At 42.8% G+C, this 19,298-nt stretch overlaps 1 protein-coding gene across 1 annotated transcript in view; it reads left to right on the forward strand.

The window, feature by feature from the left end:
• Cdh2 (cadherin 2) overlaps window positions 1-19,298 on the forward strand; it is a 211,572-nt gene that overhangs the window by 166,304 nt on the left and 25,970 nt on the right. The window contains exons 8-14 of the mRNA XM_032885522.1: window positions 2,625-2,762; window positions 3,469-3,654; window positions 5,808-6,061; window positions 8,456-8,598; window positions 10,577-10,810; window positions 11,121-11,354; window positions 13,224-13,363. Of these exons, the coding sequence (XP_032741413.1) occupies window positions 2,625-2,762; window positions 3,469-3,654; window positions 5,808-6,061; window positions 8,456-8,598; window positions 10,577-10,810; window positions 11,121-11,354; window positions 13,224-13,363 (1,329 nt within the window). The remainder of the gene's footprint in view (window positions 1-2,624; window positions 2,763-3,468; window positions 3,655-5,807; window positions 6,062-8,455; window positions 8,599-10,576; window positions 10,811-11,120; window positions 11,355-13,223; window positions 13,364-19,298) is intronic.

Below are 19,298 nucleotides of genomic sequence, written 5' to 3' on the forward strand. Positions count from 1 at the left end.
TGGTCTGGAACTGATAATAATCCTCCTGTCTCAAGCTTCCAAAGCCAGGGATGGCAGGAATGTACCACTACACCCAACAGAATGTTCTTGTGAAGCTTAAAGATTATTAATATTAGCCTGAAGGAATAGGAAATTTCAAAGATTATCAATGGACCCCAACATCTCAGCTCAATCCAAAATTGTATCCACTGTGCTTGTATAATTTTAAGTATTTTTTATTGTATAATTTTAAGTATTTTTTATTGAATAGACATTAGCAAACACTGCATGTCTGTATGACATTATTAAAAATAAAACTTGAGTTTTCATTGTTCATAGAACTGCAGTAGCTACACAAATGACATTCCATAAGTCATCGCATATTTTTAAAATGTCACTTAATATTCCGTGCATGAGTAATTTGCATGCATGCGTGTCTGCATGCCACATACATGCCTGGTACCTCAGAGAGAAGAAGAGGGAGTCAGATACCTGGGGACTAGAGTTACACGCAACTGTGATCCACCATGTGGGTGTGGGGATTTGAACCCAGGTTCTTTGGAAAAGAAGCCAGTGCTGCTTGCCTGCTGAACTGTCTGTCAGCCCCGTCATACATTTTTATTTCTGTAGTTTTCAGATGGGAAGCTGATCAAATGTGCCCCTGAGTTTTCTCAGTAACCGTGAAAGTGAATGACCAACTATCAGATTTATCTTTTTAATTAAAATAAATATCATTTCCCCTTCCCTTTCCTTCCTCTAAGCCCCCACTTCTTCCCACCTCACTACTCAAATTGATGACCTCTTTCCTTAATTGTTATTGACAGATACATGCACCCACCATACTAAGTCCATTACTGTTACTCGTGTGTATATATGATTTCAGGGTTGACCACCTTGAATTGGATAACCAATTAAAGAGCTCATCCCTGGGAGAGACTAATTCTGTCTAGCAGCCATCTGTTGTCTACAGTTAAAGGGGTCAGACCCTGAGATTTTCTCCAAAGCCATAGGCTTGAGAAGGAACGCCACTGGGGAAGCATACAGCCCACTCTGGGCCGCAGTAAAATGTTGGGGATCACAAAAATCTTACAATGGCTCATCCTGCGCTGCATATTTGCAGGGTTTTTTTTTTTTAAATTAAAATGTATGATATATTTTCTTTTAGGAAGATATAAAGGAACTAACCTAAGTATCTGGTAGAGATTGGCATTCAGTCCACCGACAGAGCTTAAACTCTGGTCTGTGAGGTTGGCTTTCCATCCCCCTTCTCTCTGCTCCTTGCCCTTCCCTCTAATGACTACATCAAAAGCCACAATTTGTGCCTCTCCCTCCAAGCTGCAGGACTCCGGGAAGAGTGGCCGTTTATAATGTCGGCTATATTTAGAACCAGGGGAGCTGCGCTTGGCGGTGACACTTGTTTTGTTTGGTGTGAAGAAAAGAGTTTTGTTGTTCAGAATGGTTTAGCATTTAAGAATATGATCCTTTTTATTCTGTGCCAGTTTTCGTGGGGATTCCAAATGACCTTAGGTAGTGCTTAGGTTTCCCACAAATAAAATGCTGTCAGCCAGCAGTATAGACTTCTAAGATAATCTCAACCTTTTCATTAAACATTCATTATAGCTTCCTCTGGCTCCCTGTTAAAATTCCCAATCTGTAATTTTCAAGTATTGTGTGCTTGCCTGATAAAAGTCACCTCCATGTACATGTGTCCTGTCTACATGTGTGGTAGGGTGCTGCTCAAAACAACAGAGAGCGTGTATTATATCTCAGTGCTGATCCAGGCATTACGTACCTGTTCTGTTAAACACCTGTTGTGTCTAGGGCTAATAATGTAAATGTATACTTTTCAATTAAAATTATTTAAGGTATGTTTTATTTATTTATTTATTTTATGTGTATGAATGTTTCGCCTATATGATATTATGTATACCTTGTACATGCCTGAAACCCACAAAAGTCAAAAGAGGACATCCAAACTGGAGTTAGAGATGTTTGTTGGCCAACCTGTGGGCTCCAATCCCCAGTGCTCTGCGAGGGGAACACTAAGCCATCTTGCCAGCCCCGAATTTTAATGTTTTAAAAACTATATATAGTTCTTATATAATTTTTGAACAATTGGTACTAATGAGGAATGGGGTAAATATTATCAGCTAATTATAAAAGAATAGATATAATAGTAGAGTATATCATGCATATATATCTCTCTATATATATAATATTAAGGGAATTGCATATGCTTCCTCTTTTCTTGGTTTCCTCATTACGTTTACTGTCCTAACCTGTCTGGAAATTAATATATGAGATGCCAAAATACTTGAATACTTATTGGCAATCTTGTGGCAAAGAGAACGGTAGAAAGCAGATGGAGGCTTCGGCTCAGCCATGAGTTTCACACATCTGCGATGTGTTCGGTGCATTCCTCCTCGAGAGTCAGAGTGAATATACACAGTTAAATCTCCCCAGACGAGGACCAGACCTGCGCTTCCTGAGTTAAAGTAAACTCCATGTGGGAAATTGCAAGTCATGTTAATCAGAATGAAGGATGCTGTGCTCTCTGTGGGTAATAAAGAGCCCTTTGCAGAACAACTGTTATGTCTTCTTGAGGAATTAGCATCATTTAACTTGTTATCTTTATGTCTTTTTAGAAAGTGCAACAGTACACGTTAATAATTCAAGCCACTGACATGGAAGGCAATCCCACTTATGGCCTTTCAAACACAGCCACAGCCGTCATCACAGTGACAGATGTCAATGACAATCCTCCAGAGTTTACCGCCATGACCGTGAGTACAACGTGTCACTCAAAGAGCTCCAGCGCTGCGGGTCTATTTGGAAGAAGTTTTGTTATGAATTATAAATGCATTAAATACAAATAAATAATTTAATCCAAAATGGTATCTTCTGTGCTGGTATAATAATCTCGCCCTGATAGTGGAGTGGCCATTGAATCAGAAATTTCTATAGCGTGGGCTTTAAAATGGGCATCTGAGTACTGTAGATCCTCATCCCTTCCCCGCCCCATTACTGTTACAGAAGTTAAAATACTCAGCCTGCAACAAATACTTGGTGCAGTGGTAACAGAATTCTTCCAGCGTTTCAGAGCCCGAAGTCCATGCCTGATTTGTGCTACTCTTCCAGCGAGCGAGTATTTACCTAGATCCTGAGTCAAGTTATATCCTCTGTATAAGTCTTTTCTCTGGACCGCAGGTTAATCACACTGATATTCACAAACAGATGCTAGTTTTAATACTAATGAAACTGCAGCACAAATGTGAAAAAAAAAAATACTGGGTGGCTAAAAAAAAAAAATGTGCCAGCATCTTTTCTTTTTCGTCAGACATAAACTGGGTAATTACCAGCGTTCCCTATCTCCTTGTTTAGTGTAGATCATAAAACTTTAACGGCGCCGTAAAATCAGGGTGGTGTGGTCATCCGGCAGCTTGTCCTTCAGTGGGCCGCATCTCAGACTGAGGTTCCTCTTTCCTGCAGTTCTACGGAGAAGTCCCTGAGAACAGAGTGGATGTCATTGTAGCCAACCTGACTGTCACCGACAAGGACCAGCCCCACACACCAGCCTGGAATGCGGCGTACAGAATCAGTGGTGGAGACCCCACGGGAAGGTTTGCCATCGTGACAGACCCCAACAGCAATGACGGGCTAGTCACAGTGGTAAAAGTAAGTGTCCTTTGGACCACACTCCTCAGACAGCCACCCAGCAGGCACCAGCCTGTGCCCTCTCTCACTACTTCGCTGTAGAATCTTGGGACCTTTTCTTCTTTTAAATACCTCCAAGTCTGGAATTCCTGACTACTTAGTGGATTATGTGTTAATGTTTAATTTATGTTTGGACTGAGGACAACATAAATTCTGTCCCATTACCACAATTAAAATCAATCTGGACAGATTTACCATTCTGAAGACATGGTGTCCTTAGCAAAGTTAAGTGACTATAGCTGATACATTAGTGGCCTTTCACATCCTGAGAGGTTGGCCGTCAGTTGATTGTTGGAGTGCTTGTCTAGCAAACACCAGGTTCTCAGTTCAATCCCTGTTAGGGCAGTGGGAGGAGTAAGGGGGTGAGGAGGGATGCCATGCTTACTCTTGTGGCGTTTGGGCAGAGAGTAAATGAATAAAAAGACAGAAGAAAAATCACAGAAGTAAATGGAACAAGGGGGTAATGTTTAATTGAAAAAAAAAAAAAAAAACAGAACATGATGGCAAGCCCCAAAGGGAATCTCTTCGCTAGTAACAAACACATAGTTGTAAAAGCCTTGTAGGTGAACATCCCTTCCACGGAAACACTTGATGACGTGAACCCACCTGTTTGCCCTAGAGAGCAATCGTCGTGGAAAGTTCTCCTGCTCAGGAATGAGAATCTGAGTGCACGTGAGGGGAAGACATGGGGGCTGGTAGTCTGGACACATGGCAAATAGGAAACCATGGTGCCAGTTTAGGTGCAGCCTCCAAGTGCTTGTGCGTTCGCCAAGGACAAGTGAGGTGGATGCACACGATACAGGCCTCGATCTGCACAGACATCTCTGACACATAAATGTACATCAGGGACGTTTCAGGCATTCCCCAGACCACAGCCTAACCAGCTCCCTTCCTGTCTTGTTTAAAGTATTTGAGGCGGGCATGCAGAATTCCGAGTCCTAGAATAAGGAAACTGCAGTGGATTGGATGACTTGGAGATACCTGGGGTAGGATGCTGCTGTTTTGTGTGAATTACGTAGCTTTCTCGTGAGCTTCTGCTCTCGGTCATTCTTAGACTACCAACAGCCACGAGGGAACAGCCTCTGACCTTCCCTGCTACTACCAAACACACTGTACTTCCACTCCCCAGGGGCCAAGGGAGAGTCAGAGTGAAATTCCTGCAGAGTTCTAGTGGCAGCAGGGTTCAGGAGACTCTAACGGCTAATATGCACACAAAGGGTTATTTGTGCGTTGTAATAATCATTTAGAGTGTTTTCTCGTGGGAGTGTTAAAAACCTGCAGAATATTCTGAATTATTACGGAAGACAGCCAGGTTTTTAGTTTGCTATGCAAAGAGGGAAAAAAAAATCTACCCATAAAACCCTTGTTTTAAGGGCAGCGTGTATAAATGCACTTCACTCCACAATGTCTATTTTAACTTATGAAAGATACTTTTATTTCTTACATTGAATGGCCGGTTGTTTTGGAGGTGGAGAGGTGTGAATGCCAAGACACATGTGTGGGATGTCAGAGGACAACTTGGGAGAATCGGCCGTTTCCATCATGGTTCCCTGGTATCTAATTCAGGCCAGTCAGGCTTGGTGACGAGCGTTCCTGCCTGCTGAGCCATCTCACCAGCCCAGAAAGACACTTAAGCGATCCAGCTTCAGTTTGAAAAGTTGTACAGCATTTTTCAATTATGTAGTATTTTTAACTATATGATACCTTTTTTTCAATTCATTGCTGTCTAGTGAAAGTTGCCCTACGTGAAAGACATGAAAGGTCGTCTTCCGCCGATGTTTAAGGTTATAAAACCTTGTGTTCTCACCTGACCTCAGATTATGTACTAGTTTTGGTTTTCCGTGTTGATAAACAAAAAAAAATTAAGTTTCTACAGACATCTAAATAAATGGCCCCATGCAACAATCACATGCGATTTTGGAGGAACATAAATCTCTCTGTCAGGGTTTGTTTCAGTGAGACAGTCCTGCATACTTCCCAGAAATTACGGAAGAACTTTTTGCTAACTGAAGTGTAAAAGTTAATGTTTTGGAAACGAGACACAGAGACAGATGAACAGCAGAACGAAATATTCTTACTTCTGCAAAAGCATGGTTTCCATTTTTCTTTTTCAGCCAATTGACTTTGAAACGAATAGGATGTTTGTCCTCACTGTTGCTGCAGAAAACCAAGTGCCATTAGCTAAGGGGATCCAGCACCCACCTCAGTCGACAGCCACTGTGTCTGTGACAGTTATTGATGTCAATGAAAATCCTTATTTTGCCCCAAATCCTAAAATCATTCGCCAAGAGGAAGGCCTCCATGCAGGTACCATGCTGACCACGCTCACTGCTCAGGACCCCGATCGATATATGCAACAGAATATCAGGTATGAAACACTGCTGTGCTGTCATCATTCGATTCTCTTCTGTGCCCCACGTAGAAATTACTAAATGTACCTCGTAGGAAACATCTATTACGACCAAAGTCATTATTAGAATATAGAATGATTTTACTTTTTACTTCTTACTTTTGAATATAGTGTTTCTTTACTCTAGGAATTTCATGCACAGATTCACATGCATCCCTAGTCCCTCCCCCTCTCCCTCCTCCCAGTTTCTCCTACTGCATTTCCTTCCCACTTTCACATTTCATAACCACTCTGTTTTATAACCACCGGGTCCAGTTTGCTCTCTCTGTATATGGATGGCTGTAGGGCCATCCACTGCAGCATGAGATGCCTACCTGGAGAGCTGCATTCCTAAAGAAAACTCACAATTGAAGTCTTACAGGAAATACTTTTTATTTTTTGAGATTAAAAACAAAAAAAGCTACAAAAATAGGTTGCTTCAGTCCTCAGCACCCATGGAAAGATCAAATGGAGACATACATGTTTCCTGAAATAATTTTAGATTCTCTGGTGTATTTCCTTCGTAGGGCATCCATGACTTTATTAGGTTAAAAATACAAGACTGCCTCTATTCATATGTTAGTAGAAGGAAAATCTTCCTTCTACTGCTCTGTCTTTTTCATTAAAAATATCAATTATTTAGCCTACACTTTTGTATCAAACACTTGAAAAAGCAACACAGTGAATTAACAGGGAAGCTTCAGGAAATTACAAGCTCTCTCTTCTCCACACGTAGAGCCTAATGAAAACATATGCCAGACCAAAATGGGCCAACGCATGCTGTTCGCCCCAGACCTGTACAGCAAACCTATAAGATGTGTAATATGGTTCCAGCCTCAGCAAAACCTAATGTATCCCGAGCTGGGACCGAGTGACTGACAGCTGCTCCATCCAACTGTTCTCTGTAGCGGCTGAAGTTAACTTTAAAATTAACTCATAAGTTGGTTTAAGTGCTTTCAGGATGGCTGCTGACAGATGACCACTCCAAGTCCCCAGTCCTCCATACCCAGAAATCAGGAGAGTTTAATGGCTAATTGGTAGGCGCATTCAAATCCTGTAGACTTCACCTCTCAAAGTAGACCGTAGCGTGTCCGATCTACGTGTTAGTTCTCTGAGTTGTAAAACTTCAGCTCACGTTTTAAGGAGTTGAAAGAAGTGAATGTGCTATTCCAGATGAAAGCCTTGGGGCTCTTTGAAGGACACGATCTGAGGCTTTGCCCCACGTGGAGGATCCTGGTACAAATGGGGTTTTATGAGATCTCTCTGGTGGTGCTTTGTCTCTCCCATGGTAAGGTGGTGAAGCATTAGGAGTGCTTTGTGCTGTGTGTTTTAACTGCTAATTCCCTCCCAGGTTCTGTATGAGAGGGCTCCGGTTCAGAGAGTATATTTGATGCTCAAATTACCCTAGATGCACAGAACACATGAAACTCAAGAAGGATGACCAAAATGTGAATGCTTCACTCCTTCTTTAAAAGGGGAACAAGAATACCCTTGGGAGGGAATAGGGAGGCAAAGTTTAGAACAGAGGCAGAAGGAACACCCATTCAGAGCCTTTCCCACATGTGGCCCATACATATACAGCCACCAAACTAGATAAGATGGATGAAGCAAAGAAGTGCAGGCTGACAGGAGCTGGATGTAGATCTCTCCTGAGAGACACAGCCAGAATACGGCAAATACAGAGGCGAATGCCAGCAGCAAACCACTGAACTGAGAACGGGACCCCCGTTGAAGGAATCAGAGAATGAACTGGAAGAGCTTGAAGGGCTTGAGACCCCATATGAACAACAATGCCAACCAACCAGAGCTTCCAGGGACTAAGCCACTACCCAAAGACTATACATGGACTGACCCTGGACTCTGACCTCATAGGTAGCAATGAATATCCTAGTAAGAGCACCAGTGGAAGGGGAAGCCCTGGTCCTGCCAAGACTGAACCCTCAGGAAAGGGAATAACAGTCGAAATGTAAATAAGAAATACCCAAGTTAATAAAGATGAAATAAAGAAAAAGAAAAAATATGGAGAGTGTATTTGAGCCCTATTGTCAGTACCCATGTTATGAATTGAAGTAGGCAAGGGCCTGAACTGAGGTCAGCTAAATCTTCCCTCAGCTCACCACAGGGAGACTGTGTACCATGTCTTACCCGGAAAGCTTTGCAGACCACGTTGCTGTGCTTTTGATGCGTACCTCCCGAAATCACTGCCACAGACTTAACATTTCTACCGTAAATTCTGTGTCTGCCTGTCACCTACAGCCATGCAAATCAACGAGGGCTTTGCCTTTTTGTAATTAACCTGTAAAATTTACAGAGGCTCAATTTGCTAAGTGTCTGCTCAAAAAGAGTTTGAGCTGCTGCACTTTGGTTTTGCAGATACACAAAGTTATCTGACCCTGCCAACTGGCTGAAAATAGACCCTGTGAACGGGCAGATCACCACTATCGCTGTTCTGGACAGAGAGTCGCCAAATGTCAAAAACAACATCTATAACGCTACCTTCCTTGCTTCTGACAATGGTATGTAATTAAATAGATTTGTTGGGTCGTCCTTGTGGGTTAAAGAGAGCGGTGCCTTTTGTGCTGATGAAAGGATTAAGACTTTCCACAATGCTAAAGTACACAGAAAGCAGACCGTTGCTCTCTCAAGGCTCTAAAGCTCTGTTTCGTCTTGAAGCCCCAAATTTTTCTTCCCGTTTCCCACTTGCTCTGTGTAAAGTACTTCTCTGCCATCTCCGTGATGTACTCTGTGTGTATGGATGGCTTCTATAGTGGGCTGGCATTGAGATCATGGGCCTCCTGTTCTCCTGCCCTGACAGACAGACTGATGCCCTGTAAGCTAGAGGTGAAGTCTAGCTTCAGTGTTCCCAGAATGTGGGGTTTTTTTTTAATATATATATATATATATATATATATATATGTATATATACATATATACTCTTCATGTGTTTCTTTCTCTGGGCTTTTTCTCTGACGAATTCCTGCAATGTGCTAGAAAACTTATTTTTGTGCATATTCAGAAAATGAATATAAGACCCTTGTGAAAGGGTTGGTTTTGAAACATATTTTGACACTTTTTCTTTCCCAATGTGAATATCTGTTGGGTCAGAGTTGGTTGAAATGGATCAGTATGTTCTCTTAAGTGTCTAAAACGAGGAGAACATACACAAATGCAAAATGACAGCTTTGCTAGCTCTCACACATGTCCAGCCTCCGCTGTTCTATAGACCAGGCTGGCCTCAAACTTGAAGCCCATCCCCTCCCCCTGCCTCCCAAGTGCCAGGATAGAAGGTGTGCACCATCGCCCGGCAGTCCAGGTCTTCGTTCAACTCTGTTAACTTTGTGTTGATTTTGTGGAATAAATGTATAGTGGAATTAATAGCTAATTTCCACTCCTTGAGTTAGAATTGTCCAAATAAAGCTTTTAGAACCGTGCTTGGCACAAGCTAATATTCACAGAAATATTTCTGTCATTGTTCATACTTTCAAAACGGAATCACAACCATATTTTTAAATACTTTTAGCATTAGACTATGAATGTATTTGCTTGTTGAAAAAAATACAAGCTTCAAATTTGTGGTCAAGATGTGCAGTTTTAAAACACTGTGGTGATGAGACCCACTTGCATGAACAGCTATGAAAAAAATTGTGTTTGACCCCAGATGAGTGCTGTATTTTGTGTCCTCTCTCATATAGGACCTATCTGGGATTCGGTATATATAAATATTTATAAAATGCATATACACAAAGGATGTGTATATAACTGCACACACATAAAGCTTCTTAGGTGTGTGTAGAAATTGCGATACAACCAGACGAAAGGGTTGGATGAGCTGAGAGGGATAGCATTTTCAGGGCTGACGAGAACAGGTTTAAGGTTAGGCAGAACACCTAGTGTCCAGTTTTGTATATTCTACAGTATGCAGAAAAGACCATGGCCATGAGCAGTTTGGGGCCCCTCATCTATTTAAACCTTCTTCACAGGAATAGCGTGAATTACTGTGCAGAGAGCTTTCCTGTCCTTCCTTAGATATGTAGTTGGCTAATCAATGAAACACGGTTTTCCCCCTCCAGGGTATGTGTTCCCAAGATGCCTATTTCCTTGCCTGTAAATAGTTGCGATGGTTACTGCTGGCTTTGAACTTTCAGAGCTCTCCTCCGTACACTCACATGTGCTGTCACTCCACCCAGAGGCTAGGGTTCATAACCTCATGAGCCCCTGCGCTTCTTTGATATTCTCCACAGTTGCTAGAGGAGTGAGCTATTCATGAGCATGGAGTGATGGGCGCCGTAGAGGAGGCATGGAGGGCACCAGCAGCTCAGGGCCATCCCAGGACGGAAGGAAGACGTGAGCTTGCTCTGTAAATCATCCACTCAGTGACCGGGACAGTGAACATTTCCCCATGTGATAGGGACAAGAGGCTTCAAAAAGCATCACCACGTTTGAGGATCAGCTCAGAAGCCGTGGCCCTCAACTATGACTTTTCTCTCCTTTTAGGAATCCCTCCTATGAGTGGAACAGGAACGCTGCAAATCTATTTACTTGATATCAATGACAACGCCCCTCAGGTGTTACCTCAAGAGGCCGAGACTTGTGAAACTCCAGAACCCAATTCAATTAACATCACAGCACTTGATTATGACATAGACCCCAACGCAGGGCCCTTTGCGTTTGACCTTCCCTTATCCCCAGTGACTATTAAAAGAAACTGGACCATCACCCGGCTTAATGGTAAGAGCAGTTTAATTATTTGAATGCATGTATAGTGCAGTAGTTTTGAACCCTGGTATGGAAAATTAATTTTACATGCTTTATAACCTTCTCGTGAAACATATTTTAAATGCTATGTAAGGTATAAATGAGATATTAAAAAGCACTTGAAGCCTAAAACAGCTTTTCACAATACAGCATAATTGTGATTTGTTTAATGGGTTACAGTTAGGAAATACATTCCGGAAAGTAGTATTTTTTCTTCTTACATCTTATTAGGTGTTGAATGTCAGACTTTTCTTTTTCCTCTTTTTCTCCCTTTTCCATGTAGGTGATTTTGCTCAGCTCAATTTAAAGATCAAGTTTTTGGAAGCTGGCATCTATGAAGTTCCCATCATTATCACAGATTCAGGGAATCCCCCCAAGTCCAATATTTCCATCCTGCGTGTGAAAGTTTGCCAATGTGACTCCAATGGAGACTGCACCGATGTAGACAGGATCGTGGGTGCAGGGCTTGGCACGGGCGCCATCATCGCGATACTTCTGTGTATCATCATCCTGCTGAGTGAGTATTGGTCTCAGAGAGTGCGGTTCCTCCTACTTCTAGGAAGCTCAGCAAGGAGCCCTCTCAGAATAACCGAGCAGGTCCTTTGGATGGCTGAGCACCATCCCGTCCGTGGGGGCAGCCAGCGTCCCGTTAGAACAAGCATGAGCATCAGAAAGTGCAGTGATGCGTTTGCAGCCAGTCCCCAGTGTGTCCCCTCTCCTCCCCAACCATGTCCCATGCTGATTGCCGGGGGTCACACGAAGCCCAGTCCACAGAAAGGCGTTAAATAGCCCTAAGTCTGAGTGCTCACCTTAGGACTTGAGTATCGATTATGGCACAGAGCCGATGATTTAGGAAGGTAGCTGTGCTGCTTTCCTCCTCCTCCCTGAACATAAAGTGCAGTTAGCAACCTACTCCAGTCATGCAAGGGTCAAGGTATTTGTTTCTGAGAAACTGCACAAAATACTGAGAGATTGCACTCCACACAGAGCACATTTGATAATGGGAATGATTATACAGCTCAATAAATTGTCTGTCTTTAGCATAAGTGCGGATTAAGGAATTTCCTCTCTTTAAGATACTTTGCTGTCTTTGGTTCAGTGGAATGCAGAGAATTAACCACCAGAAAGTACTTTAGGAACCACTTCTAAGCATGCAGGTTAGAAGAATGAACTGCCCGGGCCGAGTGTTTTATTGTGGAATAGCAGCAGGACCGGTTTATTGTGTGATCACGCTATGCACCAATCACTTTCTTGAAAATGTTGGCCATTTCTTTTATGTTTTCTGCATTTACAAGTGTTCTGGTAATTTAGAATTCTGTCCCTTTATTCCAAGCAATTACTATAGAAGCCTGAGCATTTTTTACTTCCTGTGTGGAGACTGCTTTGACTATAATTTGAAACCTGCATGCCTTACTAATAATCCACTTGCTAGATTTAGCCCTGAACAATGGCAAATGAGATCATGTATCTGGCTTTTAAAGGAAGATATTTACTTTTATGGCCAATAATAAAAATGTGCTCAAATAGGAGTCATTAAATCTTTTTGTTTCAGGATGTAAACTGATACCCTCACATTTTAGACAGAATTTATTCCTAGATGTGTGCTCAGGCACGCAGTTCACTTTCGAATGTGCCGTATACAACCAGCCTTATCAAGACAGACTTAGGAATGATAGATTCAGCCATGACAAAGTGACACAGGCATTGTGAAGGAAAATGAATTGGCACTGATTTTAACATCAACTTGGGAGAATTTATGGTCGCAGACCTGGCACTGAGTGTGAAGGATGAAAGCCTAATATTATTTCAGGGCGAAAACTAATCCCCATGCCTTCATAGCTGCATCGAGGTAGGGAAGAAAATGCAGAAGAGCGTGACAGAGAAGCACCAGCCTCTGGGAGTCCAAAAACAACCAGGAATCCAATTACACACCCAGCTCTCATTTCCTGTCCCAACCATCTAAGCGAACACTTGTTCCCCAGGGGAAGTGCCTTTCTCTGAGATTTTGGGAGTATAATGATGACTGACCAGTGCCACAGTTCAGCTCAGTGCTGTTTTGTGTTTGGAGTTTACGAAGCATTCTGTCAGGGTATCGATCCTCTAACAAGCCAAGATGAAGATGGGAGCCATATAATCAGTTCTGTAGATCGTGCCTCATGGGACAAAGGGGTTTACTCAGCACATCCACGGGACCCCGGAGACTAGAGTCCGGGTCTTCACTCTGTGCTCTGACAGAGAATTGCTAAGGCCCACACGCAGTACCAGAGTGAATCATGTATCATGGTCCTTCCGCGTGCTTAATTCGAGGATGCAGAAGCTTGAGGTTCCGTGAGTCTGGCTTTCAGATGAACAGCAGTGTAAGAATTTCTCCTCTTCCCCTATCCAGTCCTTGTCCTCATGTTCGTGGTATGGATGAAACGCCGGGATAAAGAGCGCCAGGCCAAGCAGCTTTTAATAGACCCGGAAGATGACGTAAGAGATAACATATTGAAATATGATGAAGAAGGTGGAGGAGAGGAAGACCAGGTGAGTGGTGTTTCAAATCTTTAAGATTATGTATTATGAAAACCATCACGTTTTCTGCCATTTACCATATCTTATTACCAACCTATGGGTATATTCTTCCCATAAAGTCACACGTTTCTTGATTGTTCCCAAAATACCAGTTATAGTTGTATTTATTTTATACGAACATCATTGATTCAAGATGCATACAACTTGAACCCATTTCACTTAAATTCGTATTGTTTGGCCTTTTTCGTCCCACTGGATAATTAAAATATAAGTATAATTAATTTTTGTATTGGGCTCTAGATATACAAGGTTGGTATGAAAAGCACTAAGTCTGCTTATTTTGCAAATACTTCCCAGGCAAATTAAATATTCCAGGCGTGACATAAAACGGGGTAGAGCCAGCAAATGTTTGCCTGTAAGATCTTCACATCATGGAGCAGCCCTCGCATTCGGAGGCTCCATCTACACCATTCATTTCTCTGTGGTGTCAGTCTCGGTGCGGGGCTCACAGTAGTTGCTCAATAGGTGAGAGGAGTCTCTTCTTGCTGTTAACTGATGTGTGCTTTTGTGTGCCGTGCACAGAGAAAGCTGTGTTATGAGAGTGAGAATAAGCAGTGCCTGAGAACATAGGCTGCTTTGCTCAGAGTCAACCTCCCCGATGTCCCAAGAACAATATGAGAGTTCCACATTGCATGCCAGGCGCTGGCTACACACATTGAATGAAACCTGTGAAACCGTCAGCTCCTCTGAGAACATCTCCACTTTTGATGACTGCAAAATGAGCTCCACTTAGGGTTCTACCTAGGTCACCGATGCAGGATTTGAATGTGGGTCTGTCTGTCTGGTGTCACAGCCTACATTCAGCCATCCATACATATATCTGAAATGAACAGGAATGTAAGGAAGTATTCCCAAGAAGTCACAAGTGTATCATTGATACATGTGATGCTGTAGTTAGACCATTTCTGCTTCTGAAACAAATGGCACAAAGAGGAACTGAAAATAACACGGCGTTCTTGCGGTTTGTGTCATCAATAAATTGTTTTCTGCCTTGAGTGTGTTTGGCAATGGTCTAATCAGTATGCACGGGAGTGCACACACACACACACACACACACACACGCACACACACACACGCGCACACACACACACTTCCTAGCACCTGTTAAGAACTGGTTTATTCCTATTGTTTAGCAGAGCATGTTCATACCTGGTCTCCATCTTTGACATTCCTCGTTCACATTTGCAAAGTTGCGTGAATTGCTTTGAGCCCATAACTGCGGGTTCTGTTCTGGACTTACAAAGTCTGATCTTTCATTTAGGAGAGAGGCGTGTTTAAAAAGTCTTGAAAACTTGACTCACGTGTGTAAAGCTGTTCTGACTACTGACTGATTAAAGAGGCTCTGTAAATATACCCCAGGCTTCCTCACTTGTAAAAATGTATCTAGGTTTTAAGATTCACATGTGACTTTAATTACTAATTAATCTACCTTTTCACTTTCTGATCACACTGATCACATCCGGCTTTCATTGTTGTGCATGGTGTATCATTCTCTCCCTCTCCCTTTCTCTCCGTCTGTCTGTGTCTGTCTCCCTGCGTGAGTGTGTGTGTGTGTGTGTGTGTGTGTGTGTGTGTGTGTGTGTGTGTGTGTGTGTGTGTGTGTGTTGGGGGGTGTTTGTCTGTATATGATGCAAGTGTGTGTGTGCAGTTGTGTGTACCCTTATGCACACGTGAACGAGGACAGCAAGGAGGAAGTGAAGGAAGTGTGTTCCTCTATTGTTCTCTGCATCATTGCTTTAGACGGGGTCTCACATAGGACCTAAGCCCTGCTTCAGAAGGGCCTCCTAGCCAGTGAGCTTCCTGGAGTCACCTGCTCCCCAACCGCCCCTCCCCCCCAGTCCCCTTCTCCCAGTGCTGAAATTCTATGCCTGGCTTTTTATGTGGGTTTGAACTTTGCTCTTACTTCTATAGCAAGTGCTCTTAACAACTGAGCCATCTATCCTGCCCCTGTTTCTCACTTTGGAAATGTCAACCTAAAACTACCTCACAAAGCTTCAGGAGAAAAATAATTATAATAACTGGTAGTTGTTTCATAGAATTGGAGGTTTGGGGCAGGATCCAATATTCCCTGCATTGTAGCATAAACCAGGAGCTCAGAGTCAGCTGTCTGAATCTGTTACCTGATTTGTGTAAATTCCTTCAAGAAGTTACTTCAGGTTCTCTCCTGGTTCATTTGGGAAGATGGGCTTCATCTGTTTAGGCTGGTGTTTCAGATCCAATAATAAAACCTGCCTGCCGGTGAGGAAGGAGTGAAGAAAACATAGCAGAAATGCCCTAGCCTCCATTAATCTAAAACACTAAGATCCAATTCACTGCCGGAGTCATTTAGGCAAGCAGTTGTCCCCAAGGAGAAGTGTCATTCTCTATGGCCTTGGAGGTAGAATGACCACTGACAGATATAATTAAAACCTAAATAAGACATTTAACTTGATGCTCATATATGCCTTTGGGGTTCATAAAGCATTTTGTAAACCTTGAAAATATCATTGTAAATCTTCAGTTTCCTCTTCTCGTGAACTCTGGCGTTCCCTGGCTCTCACAAACTTATGGGTGTTTTCTGACCACTTCCCCGTTGTCCTGAGAACTTTTCTGCAACATTCTCTGCTTTGTGCTGTGGGTGATTTTCATATTTCATCCATCCCTTAACTGTGGTGTCTCAGAAGATTCTCCCTTCTTTGGTGGCATTTTAGTCTCTGTCATAGCCTTTAGATGTCTCTGGTCCTTCTGCTGCTGGTTCCCAGTGTGGTCTACTTGATAATGTTTATCTTAATAACAAAGTATAATACTTGATGTAGGACTAGATGGAGGGCTCTATCTGCACCAACTCTCAATTTTTTTTTAAAATCCACCCAGTCCTCTGATCTCCAGGGTTCCTATGTTTGCCTTTGAAGAGCTGTCTAAGACACATCATGTCTCTGGTTTAACATCTTCACCCCATGTTCCAGCCGTTGTAAAGCTAAATTCCAGTTCCACAGTAATGCACGCTTTGTTTGATGAACCCTTTTGTATTCTAAGTAGAGGCCCATAGGAAGGCCCAGGTGCTAGGAACAAGCCCCCTCAGCCTGCACATCCTTTCATGGCCTGATGTCTCCCTCCAAGGTCGGGTGGTTTGTCCTGATGCCTTTATTCCATGGCGATGTCTTTTTGTCATCCTCTTACTTGGGGAGTGGAACATAAAAGCACCTATGGTGGCCTATCTCAGAGGCTGGCCTCTCCCTGCTCTCCTGGAGCCAGACTTCACTTTGTTCTCAGCATCTGGCTTCTAAGGCTGTGATGTTAGGATGTGAATGCCAGTCTCAAAGGGTTGAGTATCCTGTGGAGAAGAGGAGGCTCCCTACAACCCCCTTTCCCCCATCAATGCCTACAGCATCCTAGAAACCCCCTTTCCAGGCTAAATGACAGCCAGAAAAAAAAAAATTGAACAGATTTTTATAAATTACTGTTATGATGAATTAACAATATTTATTTTTACCTTTAATGTAAACAAACAACATCATTAGATACTGTCTGTGTCTGTCATCTGTTAGACCTGTAAGACCCACCCATGTAGTGTAAAAGTGGTTCATTTTACCATTGATGAATTGCTAATTGCTAAGAAACATCGGCATGTTATTTATCCCTTCTGCTTCACTGGGAATTGTAAATGTTTCCAGGTTTGTTTGTTGTTTGTTTGTTTGTTTGTTCGTTTAACACAGGGTCTCATACGTACCACTGACTAACCTGAAATTCTCGATGTAGACCATTCTGGCCTCAAAGTCACAGTTCTGAGTGCTGCCATTAAAGGTATGTACAGCCATGCCTAGCCTCCATTTGAGATTCTGAGTAAACTGTCAGTGGGCATTCTTAGGCATGCGTTAGGAATGCGTCTTCTGTGTCCCCGTGTGGCCTGAGCACAGTCATTCATTTTTCCTGATGTGGCTGTGCCTTTACACCTCACATTCTGCAGCCTGGATGCTAGTTGCCCACCATCCTCCATCTCCTTAGCTCTCTGGCGTCTTTAGCCTTACACCTCAGTCCCTCTGGTACGATAGCTCTTGCTAGGACTCAGTTGGGATGTCCCTGCTGGCTTACTGACCAGTTGAATCTTCATTTATGAAGCTTTGATTCAGCTTGTCTTTCTTCATTCTGTGATGTTGTCTTCTCCTTATTGAGCTGACAGAACCGTTACACATGATAGACACGAGCTTTTTTGTCAGCTAAGTGCATTGAGGATCTCGTCTCATAGCCTGCTCTTAGATTCTCCTAATGATGAATTCTCTTATGATGAGCAGACGGTTAGCAGTAGCCAGTCTGTCATTGCTCCTGTTGTGGTTAAACTTTTACGTCCCACTTAGAAGACCATATCTGTCATGATAATGAACCCTGCGTTCACAAACAGCTTATATGACTTTATAGACTTTTCTCATTGGACTTGTCATACTTGTGAGAGGTGCATAAGATTTTGTCAGTCACACTTATGGCTAATCTACGCTTGATCTTCTATGGGCTATCAGATGTGGATTAGGACGTTCTGTCTTCATCTTCTGTTAAGTTAAATGAAAAAGAATCATGGTTCGGAGTAGATGTTCTGTATGTGTAATTTCGTGGCTTGGTGCCCCCTGTTTTCTACTGCTTATTCTGTGTGTCGTTGTTACATCACCATGTGGCTTAAATTACTTTGCTTTCTAACGTCTTGCTATATGATAAAAATCTAAACATGTGTTTGCATGTATTTATTAGGGGAAGGGAATCATGCACATGCCACAGCTTTCATATCATGTGATCTTAGGATCATAAGCAGGAGTCAGTTCTCTCCTCCATGTAGGACTCTGGGATCAAATTCAGGCCATCAGGTCCGTTGGCCAGCACCTCCACCCACTGAGGCCATCTTGCTAGGCCTCTTTCAAAATATCTTTGATAGGTTCTTTTAATGTTTGTCTCTGTCCTTAAGAAAAACAGGAATATTGTATGACTGTGTATTTTTATGCACCTTGTATTTAATGCAAATCCTTCCTCTTCTAACCAGATGCTCTTCCTTTAAATCTGAAATCCATGCTCATCAGTTCCCAAGAAGCCTGGCTTTGCTGAAATACAGCATTTTCTCTTTTCTACAACTCTACCATGATCCTTGTTAGGAATTCGTTTCTTTAGAGCATAGAAGGGGCAATGGAGAAGGAGTCTGGAGCTGGGGCCTTGATTCTTCTGGACAAGAGTTTATTGTTTTTTAACATAATAGGTAGCATGCATGTTACTGGAGGTGTGAATGGGAACTGTTCCTCTGTAAGTGGACATGGCTTGTGACACTTAGGTATAGGTCTCTTATGCTTGATGTCACAGACAGGTAATCTCAAAGACTCCTTTTGCTGTCCTGCTACTTCAGCAAGAAATGACCACAATTTATACCTGTCTGCCTTTAGTGATCTGAGAGATCCATTAAGCTAGCAAGCGAAGCAAGACTACGGCTGTCTTCTCCAGAGTATGTGTGTCTCAAAGTTAGCCTGTAGCTGGATTACCCTGGTTCTAGCTCCTCAGGCCAAAACAACCCAGGCTTCTCCCTGGCAGCTGATTAGGAAGAGACCAAAGCCAAGTAGCCCTTCACAGGGGCAGGTCTTATCTCCCCAGATTAGCTCTATCAGTTGAATTTCTCTGCCTGGGTTGCTGATTTCTTTAACAAACCAGAGAGGCCAGAGTTAGGGGGTTGGGTGGCAGCCTGTGCCTTTTATCCTTATCTGAAAAAGAGAAGACATTGATGGGAGCTTGTAGATACTCTGCCCCTTCCTAGAAGGTTGTGGTCAAGGCCAGAGAGGGCTGTATTTGAAACTGCATTTGTAAAAGGCCTTCCCCGAGTTTTGACAGGCCTGTTATCTCTCTGCCTAGTGCCCCGGCTGGTGGAAAGACCTTTTAGTAT

This window comes from Rattus rattus, chromosome 15, assembly GCF_011064425.1.
Source record: "Rattus rattus isolate New Zealand chromosome 15, Rrattus_CSIRO_v1, whole genome shotgun sequence".
In the NCBI taxonomy this organism is placed as follows: Eukaryota; Metazoa; Chordata; class Mammalia; order Rodentia; family Muridae; genus Rattus; species Rattus rattus.